The 22,609-nt window shown below is 49.5% G+C and overlaps 1 protein-coding gene across 3 annotated transcripts in view; it reads right to left on the bottom strand.

Annotated features, from left to right (window-relative positions):
* The window catches only part of bcl9l (bcl9 like), a 132,532-nt gene that overhangs the window by 56,751 nt on the left and 53,172 nt on the right, over nt 1-22,609 (bottom strand). For 2 of the 3 annotated variants that reach the window (XM_080214548.1, XM_080214550.1), the window contains exon 2: nt 6,546-6,862. In XM_080214548.1, coding sequence (XP_080070674.1) covers nt 6,546-6,850 — 305 coding nt within the window. In that variant the 5' untranslated portion in view covers nt 6,851-6,862. Of the gene's footprint in view, nt 1-6,545; nt 6,863-8,189; nt 8,210-22,609 lie in introns of those variants that run through there. The other variant, XM_080214549.1, reaches the window with a different exon arrangement.

Here is a 22,609-nt window from a genome sequence, read left to right as displayed (position 1 = left end):
TAAGACCATGCAGAGACTTGAAGACAGAGTTACAGAGATTTGCATCATGGAAACAGGCCCCTCGGCCCAACTTGTCCATGCCACCCAGTTTCTACCATCACACTAGTGCCAATTGCCTGCACTTGGTCTATATAACAACAGACAAAGGAAGAAAATTACAGCACAGGAACAGGCCCTTAGGCCCCCTCCCCAAACCTGCACCGGCCATGCTGCCCGAATGAACTAAAACCCTCTGCCCTTCCGGGGGCTGTATCCCTCTATTCCCATCCTATTTGTGTATTTGTCCAGACAACCCTTAAAACTCATTATGGGATCTGCTTCCACTACTTCCCCCACATCCCTCCATACCCATCTCACTCATGTAATTGTCATTTTTAAACCTGAGACAATGTAGGTCAGGTTGAAGAGTGAACAAAACCTGATGAGAGATCGGAGATTTGGGCAGCAAAGCTTTTAATTAGCTCGAGTTTGAGGATGGAAGATGGGAGATAGACCTGGAGAGCCTAGAGGTAACAGAGGAATGTGCGAGGATTTCTGAAATAAATGAGACAAGGTGGAACAATGTTCCCAAGGAGGATGGAAGGTGGTTTTGGTGATGGAGTGAAATATAATGACAAATGGGTCTGAGGGGTTTGGTGAAAGAGTTGACCTATGGAAACATTAAGAAGTCTCACAACACCAGGTTAAAGTCCAACAGGTTTAATTGGAATCATGAGCTTTCGGAGCGCTGCTCCTTCATCAGGTAAGATTGGACCACTGAAAGCTCGTGATTCCAAATAAACCAGTTGCTGAGACGTCTTACTGTGTCCAAACCAGTCCAATGCCAGCATCTCTACATCATGGAAACACTGGTACAAGCTGGGAGTCAAGGTCTCTAATATTATGAGGTTATTCTTGTATGGAATACAGTTTTTAATTCGTTCACGAGATGTAGATGTCTGGCTGCATCCTATTGCATTTCAGGGTCAACCACATCGCTGTGGCTCTGAGTCTCATGTGGGTCACACCGAGTAAGGAAGGCACATTTCCTTCCCTAAAAGGACATCAGCGAACCAGATGGGTTTTTCTGACAATCCATAATGATTTCATGGTCATCAGTGGATCTTTAATTCCAGATTTTTATTTAATTCAAAATTCACCAGCTGCTGTGGTGGGATTTGAACCCAGGCCCCCTTGGGTCTCTAGTTCAGTAACAATACCATTACGCCACCGCCACTGTGTAGGGGAAATCCCCAGACTAAAGAGAACCGGCAAACACCAACTCACTGGTTCCCAGAACAGTGCTAAAACTCCAAGAGCTCAGCCTTCGACAGCCCCATGACGTACAGACCAGTCGCAAACCACATCTGTTCCTGTTACTGCTCTACGCCTGAATGAAACCCTGACAGAATCATACAGAATAGAAAGAGGCCATGCTGCCCATTGAACCTCTACTGGCTCTTTGGAAGAATTGTCCAATCGGTTCCACCAGCCTGTAAAACTCTACCACTTCAGGTAGTTTCCTTTTGAAAGTTATTATTCAATCAGTTTCCTTCCAGGAGGTGCAGTCCCAATATTAACTTGCTGTGTAACTACATTTCACCTCAGCCCATTCTGCTGCCAACGGTTTAAATGGTTGTTGGTTGTGTTCGGGGGAGGGGAGTGGGTGTGCAATGGAATTTCTCTGTAAACTCTAAATGCTGAAGGGATTAAGCAGCAACAGCCAGTTTGTAAGTGGCATTTGGACAGGTAGTCAGTGGGAGCCGGTGACATCAGTAGCAGCTGTTAGCTTGAAGAGGAAGTCGATACCTCATGTCAATAAAGAGATTTTTCTCTATTAACAATCGTGAAATTCCCCGCTACTGATGGCTGCAAGCACCACCTACACAAAATAATGCAACAGCACTCACAGCAGAGAGAGGTCACAGCACAGAGATTCCCTAAATAAACACAGCAATGTGAACAATGGGAGACCTGATCCCGGGGGTAATCCCTTCCCCGATACCTCCTGCCAACTCTGGGAGCTGCTGCACATCCAGCCAGAGTGAGATTTGTGAGGGGAGGAAGAAATAAGGCGTTATCCTCACTCCAGCTCACTTAAACTGCAGCAGAATTCCTGCCTCAATGTTACAACACTCACAAATCAGTTACAGACTGGAAACCAATCGGCTGGTCAGCTGCTTGGCAAGAGATGCACGTCAAAGGTTGCGGTTTATTAATAATTACGTGGTGCTCGCAGTCAACACAGATAGTCACAGAAGTGTTTTTTATTTGCAGTGAGCTTTTGCTCAATACAGTGATGCCTATCTAACCTTTACACTGAATAAACAATGACTGCACAGTTACACAGTGAACAGTCCTTTACCCTGCTGAATGAACACTGATGTGCAGAGTGCAAGACCACTACATAAATTCAGTCCTCATTTACACACTTTAAGTATGAACCAAACAGCAGAAATCAACCATTCAGATTGTAGAGATCAAGTGAGCTGGAGATATAAAGCCTTCACAGAATGATTCAGTATCATCCACCGCCATCCCAGTAATATATCTCTTCACCGCTGCAAGGTTCTGCCATCTGCACACCAGCCTGTAGGTCTGCTGTTGGTCAGCTATGAAAATACTCCAGTGCCCTCCAGTGGCAATCACGTCAGTCAGTTCTGTTAAAACACTGACTGTCCCTATCAATACCTCTACATTGCTCCATCTACATCCCACTGTCATCGGTAGGTTAACAATGCCAATGTTCCACACTTCCATTCGCTAACTCGATTTTACTCAACACAACAGGAAACACCTCATGTTGCAGAAATCTGCATTTACCACATTCATAAAACATGAGTATTGCTGAAATAATACTTATTTTTGCCGAAGCTTCTCATATAATAATCATCAGGGCAATTCACAAGAATACCAAATTGTAAAGGCACCAACAATTTACACTGTATGAGAAAAGATGGCCGATAGGTTAGCAAATGGACTCTGGTCAGTAGAAGCATTGCCATGTAGAATGCACTGGTTGATGGTGATTGGCAGTTAACTGCCAGGCATTGTTTGAAGTTTAAACCAGGCAGCTTGACCCTGATTCAGCAGGGTGACAGGCTGTATCACAAGCCCACCCTCATGTGTTGTGATCCTTACAGTTTCATGCGCAATAACATTGGCCTTATTGGCTACCTTGTAAACTGGGTCTGAGCCATTTGTTCACAAACTCAAAGGTTGTCACTTTCAGCCAAGAAAGGTGCCCAGTCTGACCTAGGTTACCCTGGAAGGACAGAGTATCTTACCCTACCTATGTACGGTCTTCACAAATGTGAAGGAATCCTTCAATGTCGATGTGGAAAACATGCTCACAAACTCTCCAAACTATTCGGCCAATTCACATTATGCAGAACCAACATAGATAACAGTGTGTAAAGTAATATCACTTTTGTTTATCATGGCTGGTCTACAGATACACAGATGCAGTGAGCTGCGAGGACAAACCCAATCAGATATCCATGTTTTCAATGGAAGGGTACTTAGATATATGGAACACCACCACCTGGACCTTCCCCTCTGAGCCACACACCATCCTGACTTGTAAATATACTGGCCGTTCTTTCACTGCCGCTGGGTCAAATTCCTGGAACTCTTTTCCGAACAGCACTGTGGGTGTACCTACACCTCAAGGGCTGCAGCAGTTCAAGGATGCAGCTCATCAGCACCTTCTGAAGGGCAACTAAGGATGGGTGACAAAGGGTTAGGTTAGGCTCTATTCTCTCTCCACAGATGAAGTCAGGCCTGCTGAGATTTTCCAGCATTTCAGTTTTGTGTGGGCAATAAATGCTAGCCTAGCCAGCAAAACTCACATCCCAAGAATGAATAAAGTAACCTGCTACTCCTCGTACATTTCCAACGTGTGGATGATAAATTTGCTGAATTAAGATTTGCAGCTGTGTGCAGTAATTTCCTTGCATTGCTTATTGGGCTTCATCCTGTCCTCAAATTCACCCTCAAAATGGAGCAGTCAAATTAACTCCCTTTCTTGACGTGCTGGTTGCTGGGGGAGAGTTCTTGACCAGGCTGTATCACAAATCCACCTTCAGTGGTCAGTACGCGTGTTGGGATTCATACAGTTCCATGCACTGTGACATTGGCCATATCGCTGACCTCGTAAACTGGGCCCTAGCCATTTGCTCACAATGCAAGCTTGATGCTGAAATAGACACAACAAAGACATCCTGTGGGATGATGGTTACGCTGATTAGATCATTTAGCACCGTACAATCCACAAACTCATCAATAGCCTAAAGACTGACACTTTTGGTTCTGAAAAGTGCTCAGTCTACCCTGGAGGGTAAGGCCCTCAGATTTAAGCAACAGGTGAAGCTGGCTGCCTCTTCACACTATAACTATGCAGCAGCAACACGAACCTACAGGATGCTGAGAAGAAACCTAAAAGACGTTCTGCCCATAACACAAATGAATAATGTGGTGCATGATTTTCAATGCCAATGTGCACCTGGTTACGTAGGCCATAGTCACATCAAACAGCCTGATGTTCAGAATGTCAAGGTACAGACCACCGCTAACCAGCCCGTGCTCGCAAAACTCAAAACACAACGTCCAACATTAGATTCAGCGTGCTAAAGATTATGACGTGGAGATGTTGATGTTGTACTGGGGTAGACACAGTAAGAAGTCTCACAGCACCAGGTTAAAGTCCAACAGGTTTATTCGGAATCACGAGCTTTCGAAGTGCTGCCCCTTCGTCATCCTCCATTCACCTGATGAAGCAGTGCTTTGAAAGCTCGTGATTCCAAATAAACCTGCTGGACTTTAACCTGATGTTGTCAGACTTCTTACTGTGCTAAAAATTACACCAACAACCAATTTAAGATTGTCAGTCGGGCTCACAGTCAGGTGTCCTTGCATGTACTGGAAGCTACATATGTTAACAGAGAGAAGGATCATGTACACACTTTTCTGTACTCATTTCAGCTAAACAAAGTAAGTGAGACATTCACCAGTTCATTCCTCAGGTCAATATCTGGACCAAACAGAATGATGGATTCATAATTGGCTTAGCAGCAGGAGACAGTGGGTGGTGACAGAAAGTTGCTTCGGTGATTTCAGACCACTGACCAATGACTGGAGACCACTGACCACAGGGATCGTGCCGGACCCCCTGTTGTTCATCATTTATATAAATGACATAGATGAGGTGTAGGATCAGTAGGTTTGCTGATGACCCAAAGACTGGCCGAGTGGTTAACAGTGAGATTGAGTACCTTGGGTTACAGGAAGATATCGGCGAGATGGTCAAATGGCAGATGATAAGTGGCAGATGGAATTTAACCCTGAAAAAGTGCGAGGTGACTCATTTTAGAAGTAATTTGACAAGGAAGTGAACCATGAAAATTCTGAAGAACAAAGGGACCTTGACGTGTTTATCCAGAGATCTCTGAAGGCAGAAAAGCAGGTTAATAGGGTGGTGAAAAAAGCACATGACACACTGGCCTTTATCAAGCTGGGTACAGATTACAAAAGCAGAGAGGTCGTGATGGAGTTGTATGGAACTTTGGTGAGGCCACAGCCAGAGTACTGTGTGCAGTCCTGGTCACAACATTATAGGAAGGATATGATTGCACTGTGGAAGGGTTACAGAGGAGATTCACCAGGATGCTGCCTGAGATGGAACATTTCAGTTATAACGAGAGGTTGGGTAGGCTTGGGTTGTTTTCTCTGGAAAAGACTGAGGGGTGACCTGATTGAGGTGTTCAAGATTATGAGGTGCATGGACAGGGTGGATAGGGAGCAGCTGTTCCCCGCAGTTGAAGGGTTAGTTACGAGGGGACACAAGTTAAAAGTGAGGGTGGAAGGTTTAGGGAGAAATCTGAGGGAAAGCTTTTTAACCTAGAGGTGGTGATAGTCTGGATTGCGCTGCCTGGGAGGATGGTGGAGGCAGAATGCCTCACATCCGTTAGAAAGTACCTGGATGAGTACTTGACATGTCATAACATGCAACACTATGGACCATGTGCTGGCAAGTGGGATAAGGTGGGCAGCTCAGGACCTTTCACATGTCGGTACAGACTTGATGGGCCAAAAGGCCTCTTTGGCACTGTAGTATTCTGTGATTCTGTGAAACTGCCAGGATTAAATTTCAAACCATGCTTAGCAGTTAACTGTCAGGTATCATCAACTGGTGCATTCTCCACAGTAATGCCTCTACCAGAGTTCACCGGTCAACCAACAAGCACTCTTTACATTTGGTATTCTTCTGATTTTCCTGATGATTACAAGATGAAAAGCTTTGACCCAAAGCAAGTCTTTTTTTCAGCTATACACATGTTCTGTAAGATCGCCTAATCAGGCAGAGACGCCGTTTAAATACAACGTCTCCAAAAGTGCAGCCCTCTCTTTGTCGAGTCTCTCAGCTTCTCATCTTTGCTTATTCCTCACAAACCAGTGGTACAATTTAAAAAGCTGCACATTGAAAGGCTGTCGAACTGACAGAGATCACTCCAAACATTTCACTTGGGTACCAAACAAAAGGGTAATGAACAGTGAAGATGAAATACCTTTGAGTGTCTGTGTGTGGGGGACTCTTCAATCCTCGAGGCTTCGAGCAGCCAGAGTGAAGTGTGCCTGGGCTGTGTGACAACATCCCAGGTGAGCCTGGGCTCTTTAAGTGCTTGTTGGGGCTGGAGTTTTTCTGAGCCCGGCCTGTTTTTTGTGAGCCAGCTAACATTTTACTGTCCGTCAGCCGACTCTTCTCTTTCTTGTTTTTCTTTTGACAAACAAACTGCTCCAGAATGGGGAGCTCCTGTGTGACGGGGAGGATTCGCTGAGGGTCAGATTGCTCTGGCTGCCGAAACTCTCTCATCTCCTGAGATCACTGCAGAAAGAGAAAGAGAGACAGAGAGAAATTAAACAGCCACTTCCTGACCAAATATATAACCTGAAACTGTAAAGGAAAAAGACTTGGAAACACACAGCTAGTCAGTCAGTGTCAGGAAACAGACACATCCACTTCATATTCAGGCTATTAGGCAGTCCCAGTTCATCCCCATGGACAGTCCACACTCTTTCCAATGCTGCAATGATTTGCTGTGGACCAAGCAAGCTCTCACTTCCTGTATTTGCCGTGACTCTGTGCAGTTGTTCTCACCATGGAGTCAGAAAGTGTAGGTTTAAAGCTGTCTCTGGAATGAGCAGAGCAGGCTGCTGGTCCCACTGCAGCACGGAAGGAGCGCTGAACGGTTGCTGCTGTCTTTTGAATGAGATGTAAAGTCAGGGTCAGTCTGCTGCCTCAGAGAGAGAGACATGAGCGATCCCATGCCATAATTTTGAAAACAATGAGGTGGGGGGAGGAGTGTGGGGTGGGTGAGGTGCAGGGGATGGGGGAGTGGGATGCAGGGGGTTGGGAGGGAGGTGCAGGGGATGGGGTGGGAGAGGTGCAGGGGATGGGGGGTTTGGAGGAGGTGCGGGGGTGGGGGGTTTAGCAGAGGTGCGGGGGTTTGGCGGAGGTGCGGGGGTGGGGGGAGGCGTGGGGGATGGGGCAGGTGCGGGCGTGGGGGGAGGTGTGGGGGATGGGGGGTTTGGCAGAGGTGCGGGGTGGGGGGGGAAGTGTGTGGGATGGGGCAGGTGCGGGGGTGGGGGGAGGTGTGGGGGATGGGGCAGGTGCGGGGGTGGGGGGAGGTGTGGGGGATGGGGCAGGTGCGGGGGTGGGGGGAGGTGTGGGGGATGGGGCAGGTGCGGGGGTGGGGGGAGGTGTGGGGGATGGGGGGTTTGGCAGAGGTGCGGGGTGGGGGGGGAAGTGTGTGGGATGGGGCAGGTGCGGGGGTGGGGGGAGGTGTGGGGGATGGGGCAGGTGCGGGGGTGGGGGGAGGCACAGGGGAGGGGGTTTATCCTCAGGTGTACAAGTCAACATTCATCCAGTCAACATCAGATATTCTGAGATTTGCTTTGTACCAATTGGCACCCGAACATAAACTGCATCCTAAAACTCCAATGCTACAACACAAACAAGCAAATTATTCTCCAGAATTTCCTACCTGAAAGGGAGCAGTAGACTGAGTCACGCTAACCTGAGTTAGGGTGGATTACTAAACGTACACTGTGCTGATGTGTGAGCCTTGCCGCTGAAGTGAAGCCCATGTCACTCTGTGTCAGACTCACTCAGGACTAAATCAGTTCAACTTTAATCTATTTAAAACCCTTACTGAAAATCCTCCAATCAGGTGGCTTCTTATACAATAGAGTAGTGATCCCTGGCCAATGAAATGGGCTGACAGTAAAACATTCCTCTTCCTTCTGGAACTTTGTTGTTTCAATGTTCTGAAACAAAACATAAGAAACATCAGTGCAGCACTGACCCTCTGACAGTACAGCACTCCCTCAGCACTGACCCTCTGACAGTACAGCACTCCCTCAGCACTGACCCTCTGACAGTACAGCACTCCCTCAGCACTGACCCTCTGACAGTACAGCACTCCCTCAGCACTGACCCTCTGACAGTGCGGCACTCCCTCAGCACTGACCCTCTGACAGTACAGCACTCCCTCAGCACTGACCCTCTGACAGTGCGGCACTCCCTCAGCACTGACCCTCTGACAGTGCGGCACTCCCTCAGCACTGACCCTCTGACAGTGCGGCACTCCCTCAGCACTGACCCTCTGACAGTGCAGCACTCCCTCAGCACTGACCCTCTGACAGTGCAGCACTCCCTCAGCACTGACCCTCTGACAGTACAGCACTCCCTCAGCACTGACCCTCTGACAGTGCGGCACTCCCTCAGCACTGACCCTCTGACAGTACAGCACTCCCTCAGCACTGACCCTCTGACAGTGCGGCACTCCCTCAGCACTGACCCTCTGACAGTACGGCACTCCCTCAGCACTGACCCTCTGACAGTGCGGCACTCCCTCAGCACTGACCCTCTGACAGTGCGGCACTCCCTCAGCACTGACCCTCTGACAGTGCGGCACTCCCTCAGCACTGACCCTCTGACAGTGCGGCACTCCCTCAGCACTGACCCTCTGACAGTGCGGCACTCCCTCAGCACTGACCCTCTGACAGTGCGGCACTCCCTCAGCACTGACCCTCTGACAGTGCGGCACTCCCTCAGCACTGACCCTCTGACAGTGCGGCACTCCCTCAGCACTGACCCTCTGACAGTGCGGCACTCCCTCAGCACTGACCCTCTGACAGTGCGGCACTCCCTCAGCACTGACCCTCTGACAGTGCGGCACTCCCTCAGCACTGACCCTCTGACAGTGCGGCACTCCCTCAGCACTGACCCTCTGACAGTGCGGCACTCCCTCAGCACTGACCCTCTGACAGTGCGGCACTCCCTCAGCACTGACCTTCTGACAGGTTCTATGGATAGATACATGACAATGTTGAAGTCGAATTGGATTCTTCTTCAGTGGAATCAGAACGATGAGATTCAAATTGTATCATGGACTCTGTTTCTCTGCACAGATACTGCCAGCTGTGCCGAGAATTCCAAGATTCTCTTTGTTTCCGATTTCAGCATCGACAGCATTTCGATATTCTGATAACGGGGGATTGTCAGCGATCAACACCAACCAGGAACATGAAACTTCAAACACTTGGCATCAGAAGAGCAACTTCCCACTAACCCTGAGCCGCTGGGGCAGAGTGCTGACACTCTGGAAGCTCATTTGACCTGTTTGCCATGAGGAGGATATGTGACAACTTGCACTGACAAACACCTTCAACAAGAAACACAGACCTGGTGTATGACAGGAGAGATTATCAGACAAAAACTAACGTTGATTCAGGTAAACAGACATGGAAGTGAGTGAACTAGCAGACATGGGTTTTTAAGGAGAATGTTGAAGGAGCACGAGACTGAGAGAGAGAGAGAGAGAGAGAGAGAGATTATTCTGCAACTCCGTCCCAAGCAGCTAAAGACACAGCTGATAAACGAGATACAATGAGAAGGCATTCCGTTTCAAATTTTCCTGAAGGGGTTCTGGATCACTTGCACACGCACGCATGAATGTGCGCACACACACGTACACATGCACAGTTAACCACATCAGTTTTCTTTCTGAAATTTGTGATATCTGACTCAGATTGAGACTGGAGTCAATGATAAGGTCTCGGGAATAAGTCAATGTCCGCGGAAAGTGCCTGGCCAGGATGGGGCACCAACCGACCCAAGAACAGCTTCTTCCCTGCTGCAGCTTGCGACTTTTGAATGGACCAACCTTGCATTAAGTTGATCTTTCTCTACACCCTAGCTATGACTGTAACACGACATTCTGCACTCTCATTTCCTTCTCTATGATCAGTATGTCTGTATAGTGCGCAAGAAGCAATATTTTTCACTGTATGTTAACACAATAATAAACAAATCAAATCAGAGATGTGAGAGTGACCCTTCACTACCCCATTCTTCACACACCAGGTCAAACCAAAATCAGCACAGCTTACCACACAGACCCCCTAGTGGAGGGCAATTCATAATACTGAGTGGATAGGACTGTCCAGCAGTGAGGGGAAATGGCAAGGAGGGGCAGAGAGTGGAAAGGTGAAGGAGTGAATGGCACACTGTGGTAATAATCACAAAGCACTTTGGAACCAAGCTTAGAGAGAGGGGGGGTGGGGGGAGGAGGGTCTGGCGAGCAAGGGGGAGGGGGCGGCAGCAAAACAGAGCGTGAACGAGAGAGAAAGGGAGATTAAAACCAGAACCAGTACCTGATCACCAAATTAACATCCCGGGAATACTACAAGTTCATAAATAAAATTCCTTGGCCACCTCTCCCACGGATCCTGTTTTAATAAACTGGACTGCAAGACAGCATTGATTAGTATCTACACTTGCAGGACATTTCATTGGTTATGAACATTGTGAAATACACAGAGGTAGGAGATAAATACAAGGTTAGCGCCTCTCGGCCTACGCCTGCTCTTCATTCCTATGCAAGTCTTTCATTCACTGCGAGCGCATCTTTCATCAGCTGCTTGTGTCTATTCGGATTCAATATGCCGGAATCCATGGGAGACATTTCCACAGTGACGGTTCTCAACGCCAGACAAAGACACTGCAATGTTGTGGCCTGCAGATTGTGATAAACATCACAACACTCAAATACCCTCATTCCCCTTCCCTGGAGCAATCACTGACCCTCACTGGGGTACGGGTCCCACACACACTGACTCTCACTGGGGTACGGCTCCCACACACACTGACTCTCACTGGGGTACGGCTCCCACACACACTGACTCTCACTGGGGTACGGGTCCCACACACACTGACTCTCACTGGGGTACGGCTCCCACACACACTGACTCTCACTGGGGTACGGCTCCCACACACACTGACCCTCACTGGGGTACGGGTCCCACACACACCGACCCTCACTGGGGTACGGGTCCCACACACACCGACCCTCACTGGGGTACGGGTCCCACACACACTGACTCTCACTGAGGTACGGCTCCCACACACACTGACTCTCACTGGGGTACGGGTCCCACACACACTGACTCTCACTGGGGTACGGGTCCCACACACACTGACTCTCACTGGGGTACGGCTCCCACACACACTGACTCTCACTGGGGTACGGGTCCCACACACACTGACTCTCACTGAGGTACGGCTCCCACACACACTGACTCTCACTGGGGTACGGATCCCACACACACTGACTCTCACTGGGGTACGGGTCCCACACACACTGACTGTCTGGGATATGGGTTTCAGATGCACAAGTGTCAGTAGGGAGAGGGAGTTATCTTTGTTTTTGAGCGGGAGGTAGGTGTTGCTCTGGTTTATCTCAGTGCACGGGACATCTGATTCTCAGTGTGGCCTCTTGTTTTGTGGCTTGAAAGTTGAGATTTTTGAAAAGTCCGACATTCTCTGTACAAATAATTACAGCAGCAGTTATATAACCAGGCACAGTGGCGAAGAATCAGGGCGTGAGGCCCATCCCCCAATCCCGGCCTATTCAGTCAGGCTCAACCTCACACAACTGGTTCACAGGAATTTTTATGTAAATTTTCATTCAGTCGCCAGTCATTATTTACAACTGGAATCTCAGCCTTTTCCAGGAACTCAGTGAGAAAGATCCAATCACAAGGTTCTGTGTAATTCCAAACAGCCCCCATTTATTCAGCAGGGAAACTGTTAAATCATCAGCAAGAGGCCCAAGAGGGGGACAGACAGAGAGGGAGAGAAACAGGCAGGCAGACAGAGGGGGAGAGAGACGGAGGAAGAGAGCACAGGGTGGGGTGGGGGGAAACGGGGAGAGGGAGGGGGCAACGGGCAGTTGGAGCACAGGGAGTCGGGGAGAGGGAGGGGGAAAAGGAACGTGGAAGATGGAGATTAGTCTGAGATAAGGAAAAGTAACAAATGGAACCACTGTCGTCAAACTTTAAAACTGACATTAACTGGAATAAACCCAGTTGAACAATCACAGGTTAAACAGGGAGACACTACTGCTCTGAATGGGGTTGATTGGAAAGCTGAGAGTGTGTCCCGGTTAGCCTCTCCCCACCCTCTCTCACACAGAGATGCCAATTCCTCATTGCTCCTCAATAACAGTGACAGACGGGGGTAATGTGCCACGCACCCCACTGTCAGAGAGAGAGAAAGACAGAAAAAAAGAGACACCATCTCTCACTCTCTCTGACGAGAGAGATGCAGACTCAGAGAGAGAGAGAAAGAGAGACTCAGAGAGAGAGAGAGAGAGACTCAGAGAGAGAGAGAGACTCAGAGAGAGAGAGAGAGAGACTCAGAGAGAGAGAGAGAGAGACTCAGAGAGAGAGAGAGAGAGAGACTCAGAGAGAGAGAGAGAGAGACTCAGAGAGAGAGAGAGAGAGACTCAGAGAGAGAGAGAGAGAGAGACTCAGAGAGAGAGAGAGAGACTCAGAGAGAGAGAGAGAGAGACTCAGAGAGAGAGAGAGAGAGACTCAGAGAGAGAGAGAGACTCAGAGAGAGAGAGAGACTCAGAGAGAGAGAGACTCAGAGAGAGAGAGACTCAGAGAGAGAGAGACTCAGAGAGAGAGAGACTCAGAGAGAGAGACTCAGAGAGAGAGAGACTCAGAGAGAGAGAGACTCAGAGAGAGAGAGACTCAGAGAGAGAGAGAGAGAGAGAGACTCAGAGACAGAGAGAGAGAGACTCAGAGAGAGACTCAGAGACAGAGAGAGAGAGACTCAGAGAGAGAGAGAGAGAGACTCAGAGAGAGAGAGAGACTCAGAGAGAGAGAGAGAGACTCAGAGAGAGAGAGAGAGAGAGAGAGAGAGAGACTCAGAGAGAGAGAGAGAGAGAGAGACTCAGAGAGAGAGAGAGAGAGAGACTCAGAGAGAGAGACTCAGAGAGAGAGAGAGAGAGAGACTCAGAGAGAGAGAGAGAGACTCAGAGAGAGAGAGACTCAGAGAGAGAGAGACTCAGAGAGAGAGAGAGACTCAGAGAGAGAGAGACTCAGAGAGAGAGACTCAGAGAGAGAGAGAGAGACTCAGAGAGAGAGAGAGAGAGAGAGAGAGAGAGACTCAGAGAGAGAGAGAGAGAGAGACTCAGAGAGAGAGAGAGAGAGAGACTCAGAGAGAGAGAGAGAGACTCAGAGAGAGAGAGAGAGAGAGACTCAGAGAGAGAGAGAGAGACTCAGAGAGAGAGAGACTCAGAGAGAGAGAGACTCAGAGAGAGAGAGAGACTCAGAGAGAGAGAGACTCAGAGAGAGAGACTCAGAGAGAGAGACTCAGAGAGAGAGACTCAGAGAGAGAGACTCAGAGAGAGAGAGACTCAGAGAGAGAGAGACTCAGAGAGAGAGAGAGAGAGAGAGAGAGAGACTCAGAGACAGAGAGAGAGAGACTCAGAGAGAGACTCAGAGAGAGACTCAGAGAGAGACTCAGAGACAGAGAGAGAGAGACTCAGAGAGAGAGAGAGAGAGAGACTCAGAGAGAGAGAGAGACTCAGAGAGAGAGAGAGAGAGACTCAGAGAGAGAGAGAGAGAGACTCAGAGAGAGAGAGAGACTCAGAGAGAGAGAGAGAGAGAGACTCAGAGAGAGAGAGAGAGAGAGACTCAGAGAGAGAGAGAGAGAGAGACTCAGAGAGAGAGAGAGAGAGAGACTCAGAGAGAGAGAGAGAGACTCAGAGAGAGAGAGAGAGAGAGAGGCTCAGAGACAGAGAGAGAGGCTCAGAGACAGAGAGAGAGAGACTCAGAGGCAGAGAGAGAGAGACTCAGAGGCAGAGAGACTCAGAGAGAGAGAGAGAGAGAGAGAGACTCAGAGAGAGAGAGAGACTCAGAGAGAGAGAGACTCAGAGAGAGAGAGACTCAGAGAGAGAGAGACTCAGAGAGAGAGAGACTCAGAGAGAGAGAGACTCAGAGAGAGAGAGACTCAGAGAGAGAGAGACTCAGAGAGAGAGAGACTCAGAGAGAGAGACTCAGAGAGAGAGACTCAGAGAGAGAGACTCAGAGAGAGAGAGACTCAGAGAGAGAGAGACTCAGAGAGAGAGAGACTCAGAGAGAGAGAGAGAGAGAGACTCAGAGACAGAGAGAGAGAGACTCAGAGACAGAGAGAGAGAGACTCAGAGAGAGAGAGAGAGAGACTCAGAGAGAGAGAGAGACTCAGAGAGAGAGAGAGAGAGAGAGAGACTCAGAGAGAGAGAGAGAGAGAGAGAGAGACTCAGAGAGAGAGAGAGAGAGAGACTCAGAGAGAGAGAGAGAGAGAGACTCAGAGAGAGAGAGACTCAGAGAGAGAGAGAGAGAGAGACTCAGAGAGAGAGAGAGAGACTCAGAGAGAGAGAGACTCAGAGAGAGAGAGACTCAGAGAGAGAGAGAGACTCAGAGAGAGAGAGAGACTCAGAGAGAGAGACTCAGAGAGAGAGACTCAGAGAGAGAGACTCAGAGAGAGAGACTCAGAGAGAGAGACTCAGAGAGAGAGACTCAGAGAGAGAGAGACTCAGAGAGAGAGAGACTCAGAGAGAGAGAGAGAGAGAGAGAGAGACTCAGAGACAGAGAGAGAGAGACTCAGAGAGAGACTCAGAGAGAGACTCAGAGAGAGACTCAGAGAGAGACTCAGAGACAGAGAGAGAGAGACTCAGAGAGAGAGAGAGAGAGACTCAGAGAGAGAGAGAGAGAGAGACTCAGAGAGAGAGAGAGAGAGACTCAGAGAGAGAGAGAGAGAGACTCAGAGAGAGAGAGAGAGACTCAGAGAGAGAGAGAGAGAGAGACTCAGAGAGAGAGAGAGAGAGAGAGACTCAGAGAGAGAGAGAGAGAGACTCAGAGAGAGAGAGAGAGACTCAGAGAGAGAGAGAGAGAGAGAGAGGCTCAGAGACAGAGAGAGAGGCTCAGAGACAGAGAGAGAGAGACTCAGAGGCAGAGAGAGAGAGACTCAGAGGCAGAGAGACTCAGAGAGAGAGACTCAGAGAGAGAGAGACTCAGAGAGAGAGAGAGAGAGAGAGAGACTCAGAGAGAGAGAGAGAGAGAGAGAGACTCAGAGAGAGAGAGACTCAGAGAGACTCAGAGACAGAGAGAGAGACTGAGAGAGAGAGAGACAGAGAGACTCAGGGAGAGAGAGAGAGAGACTCAGAGAGAGAGAGAGACTCAGAGAGAGAGAGAGAGAGAGACTCAGAGAGAGAGAGAGAGAGAGAGACTCAGAGAGAGACAGATAGAGAGAGACTCAGAGAGAGAGAGAGAGACAGATAGAGAGAGAGAGAGACTGAGAGAGAGAGAGAGACAGATAGAGAGAGAGAGACAGATAGAGAGAGAGAGACAGATAGAGAGAGAGAGACAGATAGAGAGAGAGAGAGAGACAGATAGAGAGAGAGAGAGAGACAGATAGAGAGAGAGAGACAGATAGAGAGAGAGAGAGAGACTGATAGAGAGAGAGAGGAGAGACTCAGAGAGAGAGACTCAGAGAGAGGGAGGGAGACTCAGAGAGAGGGAGGGAGACTCAGAGAGAGGGAGGGAGACTCAGAGAGAGGGAGGGAGACTCAGAGAGAGGGAGGGAGACTCAGAGAGAGGGAGGGAGACTCAGAGAGAGGGAGGGAGACTCAGAGAGAGGGAGGGAGACTCAGAGAGAGGGAGGGAGACTCAGAGAGAGGGAGGGAGACTCAGAGAGAGGGAGGGAGACTCAGAGAGAGGGAGGGAGACTCAGAGAGAGGGAGGGAGACTCAGAGAGAGGGAGGGAGACTCAGAGAGAGGGAGGGAGACTCAGAGAGAGAGAGAGAGAGAGACTCAGAGAGAGACAGAGACTCAGAGAGAGAGAGAGAGAGAGAGAGAGAGAGAGAGACTCAGAGAGAGAGAGAGACTCAGAGAGAGAGAGAGAGAGAGGCTCAGAGACAGAGAGAGAGAGACTCAGAGACAGAGAGAGAGAGACTCAGAGACAGAGAGAGAGAGACTCAGAGGCAGAGAGACTCAGAGAGAGAGACTCAGAGAGAGAGAGACTCAGAGAGAGAGACTCAGAGAGAGAGAGACTCAGAGAGAGAGAGACTCAGAGAGAGAGAGAGAGACTCAGAGAGAGAGAGAGAGAGACTCAGAGAGAGAGAGACTCAGAGAGACTCAGAGACAGAGAGAGAGACTGAGAGAGAGAGAGAGAGAGAGAGAGAGACTCAGAGAGAGGGAGGGAGACTCAGAGAGAGGGAGGGAGACTCAGAGAGAGGGAGGGAGACTCAGAGAGAGGGAGGGAGACTCAGAGAGAGGGAGGGAGACTCAGAGAGAGGGAGGGAGACTCAGAGAGAGGGAGGGAGACTCAGAGAGAGGGAGGGAGACTCAGAGAGAGGGAGGGAGACTCAGAGAGAGGGAGGGAGACTCAGAGAGAGGGAGGGAGACTCAGAGAGAGGGAGGGAGACTCAGAGAGAGGGAGGGAGACTCAGAGAGAGGGAGGGAGACTCAGAGAGAGGGAGGGAGACTCAGAGAGAGGGAGGGAGACTCAGAGAGAGGGAGGGAGACTCAGAGAGAGGGAGGGAGACTCAGAGAGAGAGAGAGAGAGAGACTCAGAGAGAGACAGAGACTCAGAGAGAGAGAGAGAGAGAGAGAGAGAGAGACTCAGAGAGAGAGAGAGACTCAGAGAGAGAGAGAGAGAGAGAGGCTCAGAGACAGAGAGAGAGAGACTCAGAGACAGAGAGAGAGAGACTCAGAGACAGAGAGAGAGAGACTCAGAGGCAGAGAGACTCAGAGAGAGAGACTCAGAGAGAGAGAGACTCAGAGAGAGAGAGAGAGACTCAGAGAGAGAGAGAGAGAGAGACTCAGAGAGAGAGAGACTCAGAGAGACTCAGAGACAGAGAGAGAGACTGAGAGAGAGAGAGAGAGAGAGAGAGACTCAGAGAGAGAGAGAGAGACTCAGAGAGAGAGAGAGAGACTCAGAGAGAGAGAGAGAGAGACTCAGAGAGAGAGAGAGAGACTCAGAGAGAGAGAGAGAGACTCAGAGAGAGAGAGAGAGAGAGACTCAGAGAGAGAGAGAGCGAGAGACAGACTCAGAGAGAGAGAGAGCGAGAGACAGACTCAGAGAGAGAGAGAGCGAGAGCGAGAGACAGACTCAGAGAGAGAGAGAGCGAGAGCGAGAGACAGACTCAGAGAGAGAGAGAGCGAGAGCGAGAGACAGACTCAGAGAGAGAGAGAGAGCGAGAGCGAGAGACAGACTCAGAGAGAGAGAGAGCGAGAGCGAGAGACAGACTCAGAGAGAGAGAGAGCGAGAGCGAGAGACAGACTCAGAGAGAGAGAGAGAGAGACAGACTCAGAGAGAGAGAGCGAGAGACAGACTCAGAGAGAGAGAGAGAGAGAGAGACACACACAGACTCAGAGAGAGAGAGAGCGAGAGTCAGACTCAGAGAGAGAGAGAGCGAGAGACAGACTCAGAGAGAGAGAGAGCGAGAGACAGACTCAGAGAGAGAGAGAGCGAGAGACAGACTCAGAGAGAGAGAGAGCGAGAGACAGACTCAGAGAGAGAGAGAGAGCGAGAGCGAGAGACAGACTCAGAGAGAGAGAGAGCGAGAGCGAGAGACAGACTCAAGAGAGAGAGAGAGCGAGAGCGAGAGACAGACTCAGAGAGAGAGAGAGCGAGAGACAGACTCAGAGAGAGAGAGAGCGAGAGACAGACTCAGAGAGAGAGAGAGAGCGAGAGCGAGAGACAGACTCAGAGAGAGAGCGAGAGCGAGAGACAGACTCAGAGAGAGAGAGAGCGAGAGCGAGAGACAGACTCAGAGAGAGAGAGAGCGAGAGCGAGAGACAGACTCAGAGAGAGAGAGAGAGCGAGAGCGAGAGACAGACTCAGAGAGAGAGAGAGCGAGAGCGAGAGACAGACTCAGAGAGAGAGAGAGCGAGAGACAGACTCAGAGAGAGAGAGAGCGAGAGCGAGAGACAGACTCAGAGAGAGAGAGAGCGAGAGCGAGAGACAGACTCAGAGAGAGAGAGAGCGAGAGCGAGAGACAGACTCAGAGAGAGAGAGCGAGAGACAGACTCAGAGAGAGAGAGAGAGAGAGAGAGAGAGACAGACTCAGAGAGAGAGAGCGAGAGACAGACTCAGAGAGAGAGAGAGAGAGAGACACACAGACTCAGAGAGAGAGAGAGCGAGAGTCAGACTCAGAGAGAGAGAGAGCGAGAGACAGACTCAGAGAGAGAGAGAGCGAGAGACAGACTCAGAGAGAGAGAGAGAGACACACAGACTCAGAGAGAGAGAGACAGACTCAGAGAGAGAGAGCGAGAGCGAGAGACAGACTCAGAGAGAGAGAGAGAGCGAGAGCGAGAGACAGACTCAGAGAGAGAGAGAGAGAGAGACAGACAGACTCAGAGAGAGAGCGCGAGAGACAGACTCAGAGAGAGAGCGCGAGAGACAGACTCAGAGAGAGAGAGCGAGAGACAGACTCAGAGAGAGAGAGCGAGAGACAGACTCAGAGAGAGAGAGCGAGAGACAGACTCAGAGAGAGAGAGCGAGAGACAGACTCAGAGAGAGAGAGAGAGCGAGAGACAGACTCAGAGAGAGAGAGAGAGCGAGAGACAGACTCAGAGAGAGAGAGCGCGAGAGACAGACTCAGAGAGAGAGAGAGAGCGAGAGACAGACTCAGAGAGAGAGAGAGCGAGAGACAGACTCAGAGAGAGAGAGAGCGAGAGACAGACTCAGAGAGAGAGAGCGAGAGACAGACTCAGAGAGAGAGAGCGAGAGACAGACTCAGAGAGAGAGAGCGAGAGACAGACTCAGAGAGGAGAGCGAGAGACAGACTCAGAGAGAGAGAGACAGACAGACTCAGAGACAGTGTGCAGTGATGACAGAGTGAGTGAGTACAGGGATGCGAGAGAGAGAGAAAAGGGAATCAGAGATTGAAAACTCTTGGTGGGTGTCTGTTACAACTTTAGAATCTCATACCAGTTGAAGCAGGTGACCATAATGGGTGACAAACACACACACATGCCACTGCACACATGCCTGCACATACACACACAAAGTGAATATACAAGGTCTTCAGGCCACTGGAAATGTAACTGGTGACAGACACTGCTTTCTGTTTGAACATAAGAACATAAGAAATAGGAGCAGGAGTAGGCCATCTAGCCCTTCGAGCCTGCCCCGCCATTCAATAAGATCATGGCTGATCTGTTGTGGCTCAGTTCCACTTTCCCGCCCTCTCCCCATAACCCTTAATCCCCTCTCTTATCAAGAACCCATCAACCCGCTTCTTAAAAATATTTAGCGAGGCAGCCTCCACCACTTCAACGGGCAGAGAATTCCAGAGATTCACCACCCTTTGAGTGAAGAAGTTCCTCCTCAACTCCGTTCTAAACCGCCTCCCCTTTATCTTGAGGCTGTGCCCCCTAGTCCTACTGTCTTTTTTGAGCGGGAAGAGTCTCTCCACCTCTATCCTATCCATCCCATTCATCATCTTATACGTCTCAATGAGATCTCCCCTCATTCTTCTAAACTCTAATGAGTACAAGCCTAGTTTATTCAGCCTCTCCTCATAGCTCAATCCCCTCAACTCCGGTATCAGCCTAGTAAACCTCCTCTGCACTCCCTCCAGGGCCAAAATATCCTTGCGCAGGTGCGGCGCCCAAAACTGCACACAGTACTCCAGCTGCGGCCTCACCAATGCCCTATACAGCTGCAGCAAGACCTCCCTACTTTTACATTCAATCCCCCTCGCTATGAAGGCCAGCATCCCATTCGCCTTCCTGACCACCTGCTGCACCTGCAAGCTGGGTTTTTGCGACTCATGCACAAGGACCCCGAGGTCCCTCTGCACCGTCGCCTGCTGCAGTTTTTCGCCACGTAAGTAATAGTCCTTCCTACCAAAGTGGACCACCTCACACTTGCCAACATTAAATTCCATTTGCCATTTCCTGGCCCATTCGCCCAGCCTATCTAGATCCTTCTGCAGACTCCTGTTTGCCGCCTCCTGTTTGAGAGAAGTTTCTGGAATGAGTCTTTGAGAGCTGGGAGTAAGGCAGGTCTGAGAGGCTGTAACCAGGTTAAACCAGGAGAAGGAGGCCATTTGCTTAATCATGCCATTTTGACAATCACTGTCAATCTACGGCAATTTCCTGCCTGATTCTCAGATCCCTCATGGCCAATGGTTTCTGTCTTGAATAAACTCAGTGACTGAGTGTCCATGGCTCTCAGGGGCAGCAAATTCTGAAGATTTACAGCTTCCAAGTGAGAAAATTTATTGTTCCCATCCTCCTGTGCAGTGAGGGAGACAGGCTTTATAACGGCTCTCAGTCTGAGAGTATCTCAACACAGCTGAACATCAGAATCCAGACCGTCTGCTGGACCTGTGCACCTCTCCAGCTCCAGGCTACCCTGCGCCTCAATTTCACTCAGTCACCCTGAATCAAACGCTGTCTGCACGGTGCTGTCAGCAGGTACAGCTCTGGACAGTGAAGGGATTTGCTCAAATCTGACTAAGTTTGGAATTCCACTGGGTGAAGATTTGCTCAGGGAGTTTTTATATTCCAGGAAAATTCCACCACACAAAGAGACCATTTGGCCCCTCTGCTTCATGGTGTTTCTGTGCCACATGACCCTCCCACCCCATCACCACGTCCTTCTATTCCTTTCTTCCTCATGTTTATCCAGCTTCCCCTTAAACATCTCCATACTGTTCTCCTGTTGCACATCCTCACCACACTCTGGGTTGGAGTTGTGGGTCATTGTTTCTCTGACTGTGAAGTCTGTCTCCTATCCAACTCCACTCGATTACAGTCCTGGCCAGTCTGCACTCCTGGGAGGGTCTGACCCTCCAATGGAACAGGAGGCGGTTCAGGCAGCAAGTCGTGGGGATTACAGGCAGTGTGACATGAACCCAAGATCCTGGTTGAAGCCGTCCTCATGTGTGCGGAACTTGGCTATCAGTTTCTGCGCAGCGACTCAGCACCACTGTGTGTCATGAAGGCTGTCGTGGAGAATGCTAATAATGATGGCACCTCACGTGAGAACACCATCCACCAGGTACACGGTACATACTCTTGCACTCGGCCAATGTTGTTTACCTGATACGCTGCAGGAAAGGATGTCCCGATGCATGGTACATTGGGGAGACCATGCAGACACTACAACTACAGATGAATGAACACTGCTTGACAATCACCAAGCAAGAGTGTTCCCTTCTTGTTGGGGAACACTTCAGCGGTCACGGGCATTCAGCCTCTGATCTTTGGGTAAGCGTTCTCCAAGGTGACCTTCACAACACACAATAATGCAGAATCGCCAAGCAGAGACTGATAGCCAAGTTTCGTACACAAGGACGGCCTCAACCAGGATCTTGGGTTCATGTTGCACTATCTGTAACCCCAACTTGCCTCGACTTGCAAAATCTCGCTAACTGCCCTGTCTGGAGACAATACATATCTCTTTAACCTGTGCTTAACGCTCTCTCCACTTACACTGTCTGTACCTTTAAGACTTGATTACCTGTAACGACGCGCATTCCAATCATTATCTTGTAATTGAGTTTGTGTCTATATATGCCCTTTTTGTGAAACAAATCCTGCACTCACGTGATGAAGGAGCAGTGCTCCGAAAGCTTGTGCTACCAAATAAACCTGTTGGATTTTAACCTGGCGTTGTGTACTTACTGTGCCTACCCCAGTCCAATGCTAGTAACTCCACATCATTAACTCCAGAGATCAAATTGAGGTATACAAGATGATAAAAGGTATGAATAGAGAGGATACTTCCTCTTCAGGGGCATTCTAGGACGAGAGGTCACAGTCTTAGGACAAGGGGCAGCAAATTTAAAACAGAGTTCAGAAAAAAAAACTACTCCCAAAGAGTTGTGAATCTGTGAAATTTGTTACCACAAAGTGTGATGATGTTGAGACAGAGTAAATTTAAGGAGGAGTTAGACAGACTTTTAATTGGTAATGGGTTTAAGAGTTACATAGAGACCTAGAAGAAAGGAGCAGGAGGCGGCAATTTCGCCCTTTCAGTCTGCTCCGCTATTCGTTACGTTCACGGCTGATCATCCGACTCAATAGCCTAATCCTGCTTTCTCCCCATAACCTTTGATCCCATTCACCCAAGTGTTATATCCAGCCACTTCTTGAACACATTCAATGTTTTGGCATCAACTACTTCCTGTGGTAATGATTTCCACAGGCTCACCGCTCTTTGGGTGAAGAAATGTCTCCTCACCTCTGTCCTAAATGGTCTATCCTGATCCTCAGACTGTGA

The sequence above is a fragment of the Carcharhinus amblyrhynchos genome, chromosome 29 (assembly GCF_965287045.1).
Source record: "Carcharhinus amblyrhynchos chromosome 29, sCarAmb.v2.hapA, whole genome shotgun sequence".
Taxonomy (NCBI): domain Eukaryota; kingdom Metazoa; phylum Chordata; class Chondrichthyes; order Carcharhiniformes; family Carcharhinidae; genus Carcharhinus; species Carcharhinus amblyrhynchos.
The sequence above is the reverse complement of the archived record's forward strand: the minus strand, read 5'-3'. Positions and strand labels throughout refer to the sequence as shown.